The 15589-nt window shown below is 37.9% G+C and overlaps 1 protein-coding gene across 1 annotated transcript in view; it reads right to left on the minus strand.

The window, feature by feature from the left end:
- Positions 1 to 1266: 1266 nt before the first annotated feature.
- pwp1 (PWP1 homolog, endonuclein) overlaps positions 1267 to 15589 on the minus strand; it is a 42405-nt gene continuing 28082 nt past the window's right edge. The window contains exons 13-15 of the mRNA XM_063004079.1: positions 14119 to 14240; positions 13863 to 13968; positions 1267 to 1613 (exon numbers count right to left, since the gene is read on the minus strand). Of these exons, the coding sequence (XP_062860149.1) occupies positions 1534 to 1613; positions 13863 to 13968; positions 14119 to 14240 (308 nt within the window). The 3' untranslated portion in view covers positions 1267 to 1533. The remainder of the gene's footprint in view (positions 1614 to 13862; positions 13969 to 14118; positions 14241 to 15589) is intronic.

The raw sequence follows: 15589 nt of genomic DNA on the forward strand, positions 1-15589 counted from the left end.
TCTGTGAGAGAAGAGCGCCCGACCCGCAATGAATGCTGGGATTGCCTCGATCACTAAGGACGCTTCCGATGCTCACTCGTTCTTGAGCCAAAATAACATTGAAATAATAAGATGCCTCAGAAGTGAGGATTTTAAGGCATCTAGGATTTCGAACAGCCTCCTTTTTGGGAGCGCGCACAGGATGACATAAAATGCTGTCTATGTAGACAGCTCCCTAGCTTTTCGAACACACCCTTAGTGACTTATTAAATACTTATTCACTCAAACTCATACAGCAATAAACCTGGCATTATCTAGAGCCCACATTAACCAAAGTGCTGCCAATAACACTCTAACAGTCTAATAACATACTTTTAGGTGATAATTCCTGCTCAATAATTTGCACAACAGGATCCTAGTGGTAATGGTGCATTACAAGTAATAATGCAATTTAGTTATACTAATAAAGGTCACACTGAATTTACTTAATTAGGATTTTAACATCATGTTTTACACACTTTGGTTACATTCATGACAGGACAGGTAATCATTGGTTACACAAAATTAATCAGTTTAAGTTTTATGTATCTCCAATTCACCTCACTTTCATGTTTTGGAACTGTGGGAGGAAACCCAGGACCTTCATGATGTGAGTTGACAGTGCGACCCACCGAGCCACCCTAGGTCACACTGAATAAAGCTTAATGCATGGTAAATACATCATGTATAAAAGTCTAATTCATGCTTTACTGAGCAAAGAAAAGACCTTAAGTCCCTAAATTGCGTTTTGTAAAGTATTACAGTTGTCTTACTGTAACGTCAAAATGAGGTGATATTTACAGAGATGTGACTCAGTTTTGAGGTGGTCTTTGTTATCAGTAGGCTAGGCTTAACTTTAAGTGTGTGTGTCTGAGATCATATTCAATGGCTGACAAAATAACTTTTTATTCTTAGTTACCCAATGAAGTGTTTTACGTATCAAAGTGTTTTAAATTGTCACTGTAAGCACTGGTCCAACACTAACAAATTTAGCAGTGTGGGCATGAATGTCAGGAGCTTTAATTGTTTTAAAAGCAAACCTTCTTTTAAAGTTACTTACCAATACTCAGCATTTTCATTCTTGACACAGTACATGGTAAGATGATTGTTAATAATTAAGTGTGAACAAGATTTTGTGATGCTTTTGGGCTATAATTTGAATGCTTCATATTTTAAGCTTTATCTTGATACCAGAGATCAGCCAAAAAATCTGCTAATAAACTGAATAACGACCTTTTAGCAACAAAATAATAGCTTCTGATGTTTATTAATACATATGTTCCAGGCTTGATAGCATGATTACAGTAAGTCCAGCAAGGACATTAACTTGCAAACTTCCAAAACATGCAAATGGATTGCAAAATATAGAGTATCTACTAAATTAACCTATACAGAAAAGCAACTGATAATGTTCAACCTTTATGCAGACTGGATTAGCAGGATGTCAACTACCGTAACAAATCTGTACAGCTCAGGTCTTTACTGTACAGCTTAGGTGTTTAGTCCAAGATGAAATCAAATTTTGTTGTCAGAAAACATCTGTGAGTTAGCTGAAGTCTTGCTGGCACCCGAACTTCTGCTGAAAACCTCTGCCACTATAAATAAAGTACAGTAAAATAATTAAATTTAAAAAAATGGAACAAACATTTAAGAAGTGCATCAAAATCTACTGTAATCACTAGTGATGCTATTTTTTTTTTACTAGTGATCAAGACAAACTGTGTGTTTGTGTGTGTATATATATATACAGGGGTTGGACAAAATAACTGAAACACCTGGTTTTAGACCACAATAATTTATTAGTATGGTGTAGGGCCTCCTTTTGCGGCCAATACAGCGTCAATTCGTCTTGGAAATGACATATACAAGTCCTGCACAGTGGTCAGAGGGATTTTAAGCCATTCTTCTTGCAGGATAGTGGCCAGGTCACTATGTGATGCTGGTGGAGGAAAACGTTTCCTGACTCGCTTCTCCAAAACACCCCAAAGTGGCTCAATAATATTTAGATCTGGTGACTGTGCAGGCCATGGGAGATGTTCAACTTCACTTTCATGTTCATCAAACCAATCTTTCACCAGTCTTGCTGTGTGTATTGGTGCATTGTCATCCTGATACACGGCACCGCCTTCAGGATACAATGTTTGAACCATTGGATGCACATGGTCCTCCAGAATGGTTCGGTAGTCCTTGGCAGTGACGCGCCCATCTAGCACAAGTATTGGGCCAAGGGAATGCCATGATATGGCAGCCCAAACCATCACTGATCCACCCCCATGTTTCACTCTGGGCATGCAACAGTCTGGGTGGTACGCTTCTTTGGGGCTTCTCCACACCGTAACTCTCCCGGATGTGGGGAAAACAGTAAAGGTGGACTCATCAGAGAACAATACATGTTTCACATTGTCCACAGCCCAAGATTTGCGCTCCTTGCACCATTGAAACCGACGTTTGGCATTGGCACGAGTGACCAAAGGTTTGGCTATAGCAGCCCGGCCGTGTATATTGACCCTGTGGAGCTCCCGACGGACAGTTCTGGTGGAAACAGGAGAGTTGAGGTGCACATTTAATTCTGCCGTGATTTGGGCAGCCGTGGTTTGATGTTTTTTGGATACAATCCGGGTTAGCACCCGAACATCCCTTTCAGACAGCTTCCTCTTGCGTCCACAGTTAATCCTGTTGGATGTGGTTTGTCCTTCTTGGTGGTATGCTGACATTACCCTGGATACCGTGGCTCTTGATACATCACAAAGACTTGCTGTCTTGGTCACAGATGCGCCAGCAAGACGTGCACCAACAATTTGTCCTCTTTTGAACTCTGGTATGTCACCCATAATGTTGTGTGCATTGCAATATTTTGAGCAAAACTGTGCTCTTACCCTGCTAATTGAACCTTCACACTCTGCTCTTACTGGTGCAATGTGCAATTAATGAAGATTGGCCACCAGACTGGTCCAATTTAGCCATGAAACCTCCCACACTAAAATGACAGGTGTTTCAGTTATTTTGTCCAACCCCTGTATATATATATATATATATATATATATATATATATATATATATATATATATATATATATATATATATATATATACAGTGTATCACAAAAGTGAGTACACCCCTCACATTTCTGCAGATATTTAAGTATATCTTTTCACGGGACAACACTGACAAAATGACACTTTGACACAATGAAAAGTAGTCTGTGTGCAGCTTATATAACAGTGTAAATTTATTCTTCCCTCAAAATAACTCAATATACAGCCATTAATGTCTAAACCACCGGCAACAAAAGTGAGTACACCCCTAAGAGACTACACCCCTAAATGTCCAAATTGAGCACTGCTTGTCATTTTCCCTCCAAAATGTCATGTGATTTGTTAGTGTTACTAGGTCTCAGGTGTGCATAGGGAGCAGGTGTGTTCAATTTAGTAGTACAGCTCTCACACTCTCTCATACTGGTCACTGAAAGTTCCAACATGGCACCTCATGGCAAAGAACTCTCTGAGGATCTTAAAAGACGAATTGTTGCGCTACATGAAGATGGCCAAGGCTACAAGAAGATTGCCAACACCCTGAAACTGAGCTGCAGCACAGTGGCCAAGATCATCCAGCGTTTTAAAAGAGCAGGGTCCCCTCAGAACAGACCTCGCGTTGGTCGTCCAACGAAGCTGAGTGCACGTGCTCAGCATCACATCCAACTGCTGTCTTTGAAAGATAGGCGCAGGAGTGCTGTCAGCATTGCTGCAGAGATTGAAAAGGTGGGGGGTCAGCCTGTCAGTGCTCAGACCATACGCCGCACACTACATCAAATTGGTCTGCATGGCTGTCACCCCAGAAGGAAGCCTCTTCTGAAGTCTCTACACAAGAAAGCCCGCAAACAGTTTGCTGAAGACATGTCAACAAAGGACATGGATTACTGGAACCATGTCCTATGGTCTGATGAGACCAAGATTAATTTGTTTGGTTCAGATGGTCTCAAGCATGTGTGGTGGCAATCAGGTGAGGAGTACAAAGATAAGTGTGTCATGCCTACAGTCAAGCATGGTGGTGGGAATGCCATGGTCTGGGGCTGCATGAGTGCAGCAGGTGTTGGGGAGTTACATTTCATTGAGGGACACATGAACTCCAATATGTACTGTGAAATACTGAAGCAGAGCATGATCCCCTCCCTCCGGAAACTGGGTCGCAGGGCAGTGTTCCAGCATGATAATGACCGCAAACACACCTCTAAGACGACCACTGCTTTATTGAAGAGGCTGAGGGTAAAGGTGATGGACTGGCCAAGCATGTCTCCAGACCTATACCCAATAGAACATCTTTGGGGCATCCTCAAGCGGAAGGTGGAGGAGCGCAAAGTCTCGAATATCCGCCAGCTCCGTGATGTCGTCATGGAGGAGTGGAAAAGCATTCCAGTGGCAACCTGTGAAGCTCTGGTAAACTCCATGCCCAGGAGAGTTAAGGCAGTTCTGGGAAATAATGGTGGCCACACAAAATATTGACACTTCAGGAACTTTTACTAAGGGGTGTACTCACTTTTGTTGCCGGTGGTTTAGACATTAATGGCTGTATATTGAGTTATTTTGAGGGAAGAATAAATTTACACTGTTATATAAGCTGCACACAGACTACTTTTCATTGTGTCAAAGTGTCATTTTGTCAGTGTTGTCCTATGAAAAGATATACTTAAATATCTGCAGAAATGTGAGGGGTGTACTCACTTTTGTGATACACTGTATATATATATCACAAAAGTGAGTACACCCCTCACATTTCTGCAGATATTTAAGTATATCTTTTCATGGGACAACACTGACAAAATGACACTTTGACACAATGAAAAGTAGTCTGTGTGCAGCTTATATAACAGTGTAAATGTATTCTTCCCTCAAAATAACTCAATATACAGCCATTAATGTCTAAACCACCGGCAACAAAAGTGAGTACACCCCTTAGTGAAAGTTCCTGAAGTGTCAATATTTTGTGTGGCCACCATTATTTCCCAGAACTGCCTTAACTCTCCTGGGCATGGAGTTTACCAGAGCTTCACAGGTTGCCACTGGAATGCTTTTCCACTCCTCCGTGATGTCGAGACTATATTCGAGACTTTGCGCTCCTCCACCTTCCGCTTGAGGATGCCCCAAAGATGTTCTATTGGGTTTAGGTCTGGAGACATGCTTGGCCAGTGCATCACCTTTACCCTCAGCCTCTTCAATAAAGCAGTGGTCGTCTTAGAGGTGTGTTTGGGGTGATTATCATGCTGGAACACTGCCCTGCGACCCAGTTTCCGGAGGGAGGGGATCAGGCTCTGCTTCAGTATTTCACAGTACATATTGGAGTTCATGTGTCCCTCAATGAAATGTAACTCCCCAACACCTGCTGCACTCATGCAGCCCCAGACCATGGCATTCCCACCACCATGCTTGACTGTAGGCATGACACACTTATCTTTGTACTCCTCACCTGATTGCCGCCACACATGCTTGAGACCATCTGAACCAAACAAATTAATCTTGGTCTCATCAGACCATAGGACATGGTTCCAGTAATCCATGTCCTTTGTTGACATGTCTTCAGCAAACTGTTTGCAGGCTTTCTTGTGTAGAGACTTTAGAAGAGGCTTCCTTCTGGGGTGACAGCCATGCAGACCAATTTGATGTAGTGTGCGGTGTATGGTCTGAGCACTGACAGGCTTACCCCCCACCTTTTCAATCTCTGCAGCAATGCTGACAGCACTCCTGCGCCTATCTTTCAAAGACAGCAGTTGGATGTGACGCTGAGCATGTGCACTCAGCTTCTTTGGACGACCAACGCGAGGTCTGTTCTGAGTGGACCCTGCTCTTTTAAAACGCTGGATGATCTTGGCCACTGTGCTGCAGCTCAGTTTCAGGGTGTTGGCAATCTTCTTGTAGCCTTGGCCATCTTCATGTAGCGCAACAATTCGTCTTTTAAGATCCTCAGAGAGTTCTTTGCCATGAGGTGCCATGTTGGAACTTTCAGTGACCAGTATGAGAGAGTGTGAGAGCTGTACTACTAAATTGAACACACCTGCTCCCTATGCACACCTGAGACCTAGTAACACTAACGAGTCACATGACATTTTGGAGGGAAAATGACAAGCAGTGCTCAATTTGGACATTTAGGGGTGTAGTCTCTTAGGGGTGTACTCACTTTTGTTGCCGGTGGTTTAGACATTAATGGCTGTATATTGAGTTATTTTGAGGGAAGAATAAATTTACACTGTTATATAAGCTGCACACAGACTACTTTTCATTGTGTCAAAGTGTCATTTTGTCAGTGTTGTCCCATGAAAAGATATACTTAAATATCTGCAGAAATGTGAGGGGTGTACTCACTTTTGTGATACACTGTGTGTATATATATATATATATATATATATATATATATATATATATATATATATATATATATATATATATATATACATACACTGATCCGCCATAACATTAAAACCACCTCCTTGTTTCTACACAGACTATCCATGTCATCAGCTCCACTTACTATATAGGAGCACTTTGTAGTTCTACTGACTGTAGTCCATCTGTTTCTCTGCATGCTTTGTTAGCCCCCTTTCATCAGAATCAGAATCAGCTTTATTCGCCAAGTATGTTTACACACACAAGGAATTTGTTTCCGGCTGTTGTTAGCTCCCTACAATTTACAAGTAACACAATATACAGACAAGACTATGTAGACTCTACAATTTACAAACAATACAATATACAGACAAGACTATGTAGACTCTACAATTTACAAACAATACAATATACAGACAAGACTATGTAGACAATGTACAAATTTACATGCTGTTCTTCAATGGTCAGGACTCTCACAGGACCACTACAGAGTAGGTATTATTTAGGTGGTGGATCATTCTCAGCACTGCAGTGACACTGACATGGTGGTGGTGTGTTAGTGTGTGTTGTGCTGGTATGAGTGGATAAGACACAGCAGCGCTGCTGGAGTTTTTAAACACCTCACGGTCCCTGCTGGACTGACAATAGTACACCAACCAAATATATCCAGCCAACAGCGCCACGTAGGCAGCATCCTGTGACCACTGATGAAGGTCTAGAAGATGACCAACTCACACAGCAGCCATAGATGAGCGATCGTCTCTGACTTTACATGTACAAGGTGGACCAACTAGGTAGGAGTGTATAATAGAGTGGACAGTGAGTGGACATGGTATTTAACAGCACAACACACACTAACACACCATCACCATGTCAGTGTCACTGCAGTGCTAAGAATGATCCACCACCTAAATAATTCCTGCTCTGTGGTGGTCCTGACCATTGAAGAACAGCATATAAAGGGGCTAACAAAGCATGTAGAGAAATATATGGACTACAATCAGTAATTGCAAAAATACAAAGTGCTTCTATATGGTAAGTGGAGCTAATAAAATGGACAGTGACTGTAGAAACAAGGAGGTATTATTGCTGATTGGTATATATATATATATATATATATATATATACAACCCCTGGCAAAAATTATGGAATCACCACTCTTGGAAGATGTTCTGTCAATTGTTTAATTTTGTAGAAAAAAAAGAAATCACAGACATGCCACAAAACTATCATTTTTCAAAATGTCAACCTTCTGGCATTAAGAAACAATAAAAAAAAGAAACAAATATAATAGTTGTGGTCAGTCACAATTGCTTTTTTTAGATCAAGTAGAGGAAAAAAATATGGAATCACTGAAATCTGAGGAAAAAATTATGGAATCACTCTGTAATTTGCAGTTTAAAAACAAAACATCTGCAGCAGATTAGATTTGCTAATTATTCTTCAGTTTAAGTAGAGTGCTCACACCTCGGAGAGCTGTTGCACAAAGCAGATTGTCATGAATCATGGTTCCAACACAAGATATGTCAGTTGAAACAAATGAGAGGATTATAAAACTCCTTCAAGAAGATAAATCATTGTGGAATGTCGCAAAAGATGTTGGTTGTTCCCAGTAAGCTGTGTTTAAAATCTGGACCAAGTACAAACAAAATGGGAAGGTTGTAAAAGGGAAGCATACTGGTAGACCAAGTAAGACATCAAAGCATCAAGATAGAAAACAAAGCAATATGTCTTGAAAACAGAAAATGCACAACAAAACAAATGAGAAACAAGTGGCCGGAAAGTGGAGTCAATGTCTGTGACTGAACTGTAAGAAATCACCTAAAATAAATGGGATTTACATACAGAAAAGCCAAACAAAAGCCACCATTAACACCTAAAAAGAAAAGAACAAGGTTAAAGTAGGCTAAAGAAAAGCAATCGTGGACTGTGGGTGACTGGATAAAAGTGATCTTCAGTGATGAATCGCGAATCTGCATTGGGCAAGGTGATGATGCTGGAACTTTTGTTTGGTGTCTGTCCAATGAAATTTATGAGGATAACTGCCTAAAGAAAACATGTTAATTTCCACAGTTGTTGATGATATGGGCCTGCATGTCGGGTAAAGGCACAGGGGAGATGGTCTTCAATAAATGCCAAAGTCCACATTGAAATTTTGGACGCTTTTCTTATTCCATCAGTTGAAAGGATGTTTGGTGATGATGACTTCATTTTTCAAGATGATAATGCATCTTGCCATAGGGCAAAGGACGTGAAAACTTTCCTTCAAGAAAACATATAATGTCAATGGCATGGCCTGCAAATAGTCCGGATCTCAATCCATTTGAAAATCTCTGGTGGAAATTGAAGAAAATGGTCAATGACAAGGTTCCAACCTGCAAAGCTGATCTGGCAACAGCAAGAGACAGTTGAAGGCAGATTGATGAAGAATACTGTTTGTCATTAGTTAACTCCATGCCTCATAGAGTTTAAACCATTATAAAAGCCAGAGGTGGTGCAACAAAGTAATAATGGTGCAGTGTTTTCTAATGATTCCATAATTTTTTCCTCAGATTTGAGTGATTCCATATTTTTTTCCTCTACTTGATCTAAAAAAAAGCTATTGTGACTGACCACAACTATTATATTTGTTTCTTTTTTTATTGTTTCTTAATGCCAGAGGGTTGACAGTTTGAGAAATGATAGTTTTGTGGCATGTCTGTGATTTCTTTTTTTTCTACAAAATTAAACAATTGAAAGAACATCTTCCAAGAGTGGTGATTCCATAATTTTTGCCAGGGGTTGTATATATATATATATATGATATATATGATATATTTCAAATGTTTATTTCTTTTAATGTTGATGATTATAACTGACAACTAATGAAAACCCCAAATTCAGTATCTCAGAAAATTAGAATATTACTTAAGACCAATACAAAAAAAAAGGATTTTTAGAAATGTTGGCCAACTGAAAAGTATGATCATGAAAAGTATGAGCATGTACAGCACTCAATACTTAGTTGGGGCTCCTTTTGCCTGGATTACTGCAGCAATGCAGCATGGCATGATTTCCATGATGACTGGGACCTTGATTTCCAAAGGTAATGCAAAATTTACTTTCATCAGAGAACATAACTTTGGACCACTCAGCAGTCCTTTTTGTCTTTAGCCCAGGCGAGATGCTTCTGACGCTGTCTCTTGTTCAAGAGTGGCTTGACACAAGGAATGCGACAGCTGAAACCCATGTCTTGCATACGTCTGTGTGTGGTGGTGGTTCTTGAAGCACTGACTCCAGCTGCAGTCCACTCTTTGTGAATCTCCCCCACATTTTTGAATGGGTTTTGTTTCACAATCCTCTCCAGGGTGCGGTTATCTCTATTGCTTGTACACTTTTTTCTACCACATCTTTTCCTTCCCTTCGCCTCTCTATTAATGTGCTTGGACACAGAGCTCTGTGAACAGCCAGCCTCTTTAGCAATGACCTTTTGTGTCTTGCCCTCCTTGTGCAAGGTGTCAATGGTTGTCTTCCCCATGATTGTGTAGCCTACAGAACTAGACTGAGAGACCATTTAAAGGCCTTTGCAGGTGTTTTGAGTTAATTAGCTGAGTAGAGTGTGGCACCAGGTGTCTTCAATGTTGTACCTTGTCACAATATTCTAATTTTCTGAGATACTGAATTTGGGGTTTTCATTAGTTGTCAGTTATAATCATCAACATTAAAAGAAATAAACATTTGAAATATATCAGTCTGTGTGTAATGAATGAATATCATATACAAGTTTCACTTTTTGAATGGAATTACTGAAATAAATCAACTTTTTCATGATATTCTAATTTTATGACCAGCACCAGTATATATATATATATATATATATATATATATATATATATATATATATATACATACAGGTGTATATACAGTATATACAGGTGTCAGAGCAGTGGTTGAAAAGCGTCATGGTATATAAATGTGAGGTCCCAAATGGTCAAATTTGGTGTTTGGTTAGGTTTAGTTAATTTACGGCCCTGAGGTAGAATCTGTTTTTTAATACTGTTCCTTGATGCATCTTACTAATGGCAGCAAGTCAAATCGGTGGTGTCCAGGATGGGATAGGTTTTTTTAATATGTTATGCTGTTTTCATGTTTTCAGGGAGTGCTTCAAAGAGGGCAATGAGAAAGCCAGTGAAATTCTGAGCAGTAGTAACTGATTAATTAATTAAACTGCATATAAGGATAGTTATAAAACATAAAACAGTATATATGCTTACAGACAAACTATGGAGCCAACATGTACAAATGTATTATTCATGTGTACAATAAATAAATATATGAATGAACAAATAAATAAATCTTGACATAAAACTATCCTTATATGCAGTTTAATTAATTAATCAGTTACTACTGCTCAGAATTTCACTGGCTTTCTCATTGCCCTGTTTGAAGCACTCCCTGAAAACAAGAAAACAGCATAACATTAAAAAACCTATTCCATCCTGGACACCACCGATTTGACTTGCTGCCATTAGTAAGATGCATCATGGAACAGTATTAAAAAACAGATTCTACCTCAGGGCCATAAATTAACTAAACCTAACCAAACACCAAATTTGACCATTTGGGACCTCACATTTATATACCATGACGCTTTTGCTCTGACAGCTGTTTGTTATTGTTTAGATGTTTTTCATACAAACAGCTTCCAATTCCTATATTCAACATTTATTTAAAAAAAAAACCCAAAAAAACAGCAAATTCTAAATGTTAATTTTCCGAGCTGCTATATACACATACCTTTTTATATACATTTTATATTTTACTCAGCTCAATACATACTCTGTATTCTATATTTATATTTTACCATATTTTGCACTTCTGATTTAGATAATCTTGCCTTTTTATTGCTGTCTGTTGTGTAAACAATGTTAGGATGACCACTTAATTATAATTTTGTTGTTCCATGTGCAAAAAACATATGCCCATAGTCTTACAATGGAATGTCTAACAAATCACATTCAGGTGTCCACATACTTTTGCTTATAGTGCACAATGATTGTGGTTTTCTCTTGTTTCTTCTTTTGTCTTATAGTTGTGTAAAATGTAGGGCTGTCAAACGATTAAATTTTTTAATCGCGAATAATCTCAGAATTTCATATAGTTAATCGCGATTAATCGCATTAAATAAAATATGTGTAAATGTTATAGAAAACAAGGTTTTTTAAGTGAAATGTGAAAAGTGGACGTTTCTACACGAAGTGAGTGTGTTTTGACCCTTTTGGGGCTTCCATAGTTCATGGACTAGCGTGCTTGACTCCGGTATTCAGTGCCGTAACAGATTAAGTTAATGAAGTGTTTTGCTCCCGACAACTTGTGAATATACCGTGTATTTATTTCTTTATTATGCAAGTGCATCCCTACGACGCTCAGTTATATTATTTTAACAAACCGCAAATGAACAACGGTGGCAAGTCCGACATTAAAACGTTGGTTCTACCAGTCAAGTCTCAACATGAACTAGAATTTGCGTTAACGGCACTATTTTTTTAAATCGCGTTAAATTGAGATTGCGTTAATGCGTTATTATCGCGTTAACTTCGACAGCCCTAGTAAAATGACAATAAAATTTCATTAAAATAATAAAACATCGTTAAATAACTGAGCGGTATTTAATTATTTAGACTTCATTATTTAGCAAATGTGCCCTAATATCTTGTTTGACCTTGGTGTGACTAATTGTTTACTAATGGTAAGTGCAAATACATTCAGTGGTGTAGAGAAAAAATGGGGGAAAAAATAATAACCCTTTTTTGTTTGCTTAATTATATTTGTCACACTACATAATTTTAGATAATTTCAACAAACAGTATTATATAAATGTAACCTGACTAGAAAGTTAACACTTTATTTTAAGGAACACAAATTATTAATGTATTGTTTTTTGCTCAATAAGGCATAAATTAGACATTTATAAATAAATACATTACTACACAATAAGCTTTATTCTGTGTGCCCTTTATTAGTACATAATTGGGGGTCTGTTGTGTGAAAATCACTAATAATTGCATTATTTGATGTAATGATACACAATAAACACTTTGTTAAAACTGTTATGTAAATTATTAAGCATAAATTATTACTGAAATGTACATGTTATTATTGTGTAATTGGCAGTGTTCCATATTCTCAAGTGAGGTTATACTTATCACTAATTAGAGTAAATAGACTAAAAAAGTATTTAATGTGTCCATTTGCGTCCCATATTTAGGACAGTTATACTTTCTAGCAGACATTTGATAACTAACACAAAACACTGAAACATGACTATAACAGTAGTGTGTTTTATTGAAGTAAACACAGACAAACTAAACAATCAAGACTAAACCACCAGCAATACTGAACACCATGTAAATAATCTACAGATACTAATTATATGCTGTGCATTGGAATTAGCCTTACTAAGAGTAATTAGCACTGTTAACCTCACAGATTATTCACAGTGGTGTTTACTATTGCCAGCTGAGTTCATTCTAATAAACTAATATAGCGTGGTAAGTCAGTCAATCTGCTTTTTTATTCTTTAGAAGTTGTGTACCTCTAACAGCAAAATAAAATAGTTTGAATTCTATATTAAATGTCTGCTAGAAAGTATTTTCTATAATGCCACCTGTAAAATTGCAACTCAAAAAATTAACTCAAACTCAAATACAACTATGACCCTGGCACTATCTAGAACCCACATGAATCAAAGTGCTGTCAATTACACACTAATAACATGTACATTTTGGTAGTATAATTCATGCTCAATAATGTACAAAACAGGGTCTTAAAGTGTTTGTTGTGCATCTAATAATGCAATTATTAGTGATTTCCACAAAACAGGTCACACCAAATAAAGCTCAATGCATTTTTAACAAATTATTTTTGAATGTCTAATTCATGTCTTACTGAGCAAAGACCAAGGCATTAATAAGCCTCTAATTTGTGTACCTTAAAATAAAGGTGTTACAGAGACACAAGCAATGTAATTTACAAAACAAATTGCCCACATTGGCAAGCTGGTTAACCATAACAATATTAAAGTTTGCAATGGTCTAGTCAAAGGCACAACTTAAAATCAATTAGAATGCTAAATAAAAATAGAGCAGTTTAGGTCCAAAAACCTAGCAGAACGGTTCTTGGGAAAAAGAGTGGGTTTCCTCTATAGCAATTTAATGTTATTCCAAAGTACAGAAAGTGTTTTTAAGCTGTCATTGCTGCCAAAGGTAGGGAAATATTAAGTGAACAAAACATTTTTATGAATGAAATCATGTTCTTATAAAAGGTGTTTTTGGTACATTTATGTAGATACTAATCTGTTTAATAATCTGAAATTAATTAATGTGACAAATTTCCAATAAGAGAGGCATCATGAAAGGGGACAGTTGCTTTTTGCAAGGTTGTACCTCCTTCTTGTGATATTACAAATATCTTCTCTGAGGGGATTCTTACCAGCTGCTACATCACTAATGTCCCATAAACGCAGCCCATCCCTTTGTCCGCCAAATGCATAAACAAATGGCATGTCAGGACAGCAGGCTGCACAGAACATCACACCCTAAGAGAGAAAAAGACCCATATAGGGTTAGTCTTGTTAAAAAGGTCTGACTTTGCTAGCATTTCAGCTCAAAATTAACTAAATTCATATCTGCAACCCTTGAGGGGTTTGGCCTAATATGCTTGAAGTTAATAAGTTGTGTAGTTATACCATTTTCATATCCCTGGAGTAAATCAGGTTGGGTTTGTTTCCCTGGATGTCCCAAATTTTCACATGTTTGTCAGCAGAGCATGTAACCAGACAGCCACTGATCTGACTGCTTAAGTCTAAACCTAAAGAAGACAGACATTACATGTAATGATAACTGTGCACACGCATCAAAAGGTGTGAAATGTGGTGTAAGAAAAACAAAAAACACATTCCTAATATTGACTGATAAATAAAATAGTAGGGTAATTACCATGGCTAAACAATGAAACAACTCAAAAAAGAAAATCACAAAAAATCATCTAAAGAACTGCAGACGTTTCTAGTGCAGCATGTGTTAATGACTCTACAATACAAACTATACTAGGGAAACATGGGTGTATGTTTGGAATGGTGTAGCCAAACATTTAAAACATGAACATTGGATTCAGAAAGATTAAGACCCCTTGACTTTTTGCACACTTTGTGTAGTAAATTTGATTTCGAATTAATACACATAGCATTTTTACCTATCGATCTAATCACCCAAAACGGTCATATGCTCTTTTGTCTTGCCACTCTGCCATGAAGGCCTGATTTAGAAGATGGTTGTCTATCCAACAGGTTCTCCCTTCTCTAAACAGGACTTGGGAAGCTTTTTAGAGTGACCTTTAGATTCTATATTAAATCCCTTACCAAGACCCTTCTTAACAGGTTGCCCAGTTTAACACTGTGCCAAGGTTCTTAAATTTTTAAATAATTCATTGTGGTTCTGAGCATATTCAAAAACTTTAAAGTCATGGCCAAAAATATTGGCACCCCTGCAATTCTTCAGAAAATGCACAACTTCTCACAAAAAAATGTTGCAATGACAAGTGCAGTGGTATTCACTTTGCTATTGTTTGCACTGGAACAACACAAAAATGCTGAGACAAAATCTAATCTAACTTCAGAATTGGACTGGACTAAATTATTGGCACCATTTTAAAATTGTGAAGAAATATTTGAATTTTACTCATGTAATACTTCTTTAATTTGTACCTAAACTCACTTGTGGCAATTAACAGGTGTCACTCTTGCAACCAGTTTTAATGAACATTAGCAAATTTCTTTAGGTTAAATGACCTATTTCAATGGTGACTATTTGGGCACTAATAGCACAGTGGTTAAGGCACTGGTCTAGTAAGCGATGGGTTGCTGGTTCAAGCCTCACTGGATGCTATGGCAGGACATCCAGGAGGACCCCACTGCTGACACAGAGATATAGGCAAGCCAGACTGGAGTTTGCCAGAACTTACCCTTTTAGGAGAATATCCTGTGAACAGGACAGTATCAAAATAAAGCATATTTTTTTGTTTAATTTAGTTTAAGGACAGCCATGTCAGCATCTATGGCTATTGACTGTGGAGTTCTGGGATGGAGTGACAAATCTTAAATTAAAGGCCATATTAAAATATGCTCTGAAATATTTATGCATTCCTACTCATAAGCATAA

Source organism: Trichomycterus rosablanca, chromosome 1 (assembly GCF_030014385.1).
Source record: "Trichomycterus rosablanca isolate fTriRos1 chromosome 1, fTriRos1.hap1, whole genome shotgun sequence".
NCBI classification, from domain to species: Eukaryota; Metazoa; Chordata; class Actinopteri; order Siluriformes; family Trichomycteridae; genus Trichomycterus; species Trichomycterus rosablanca.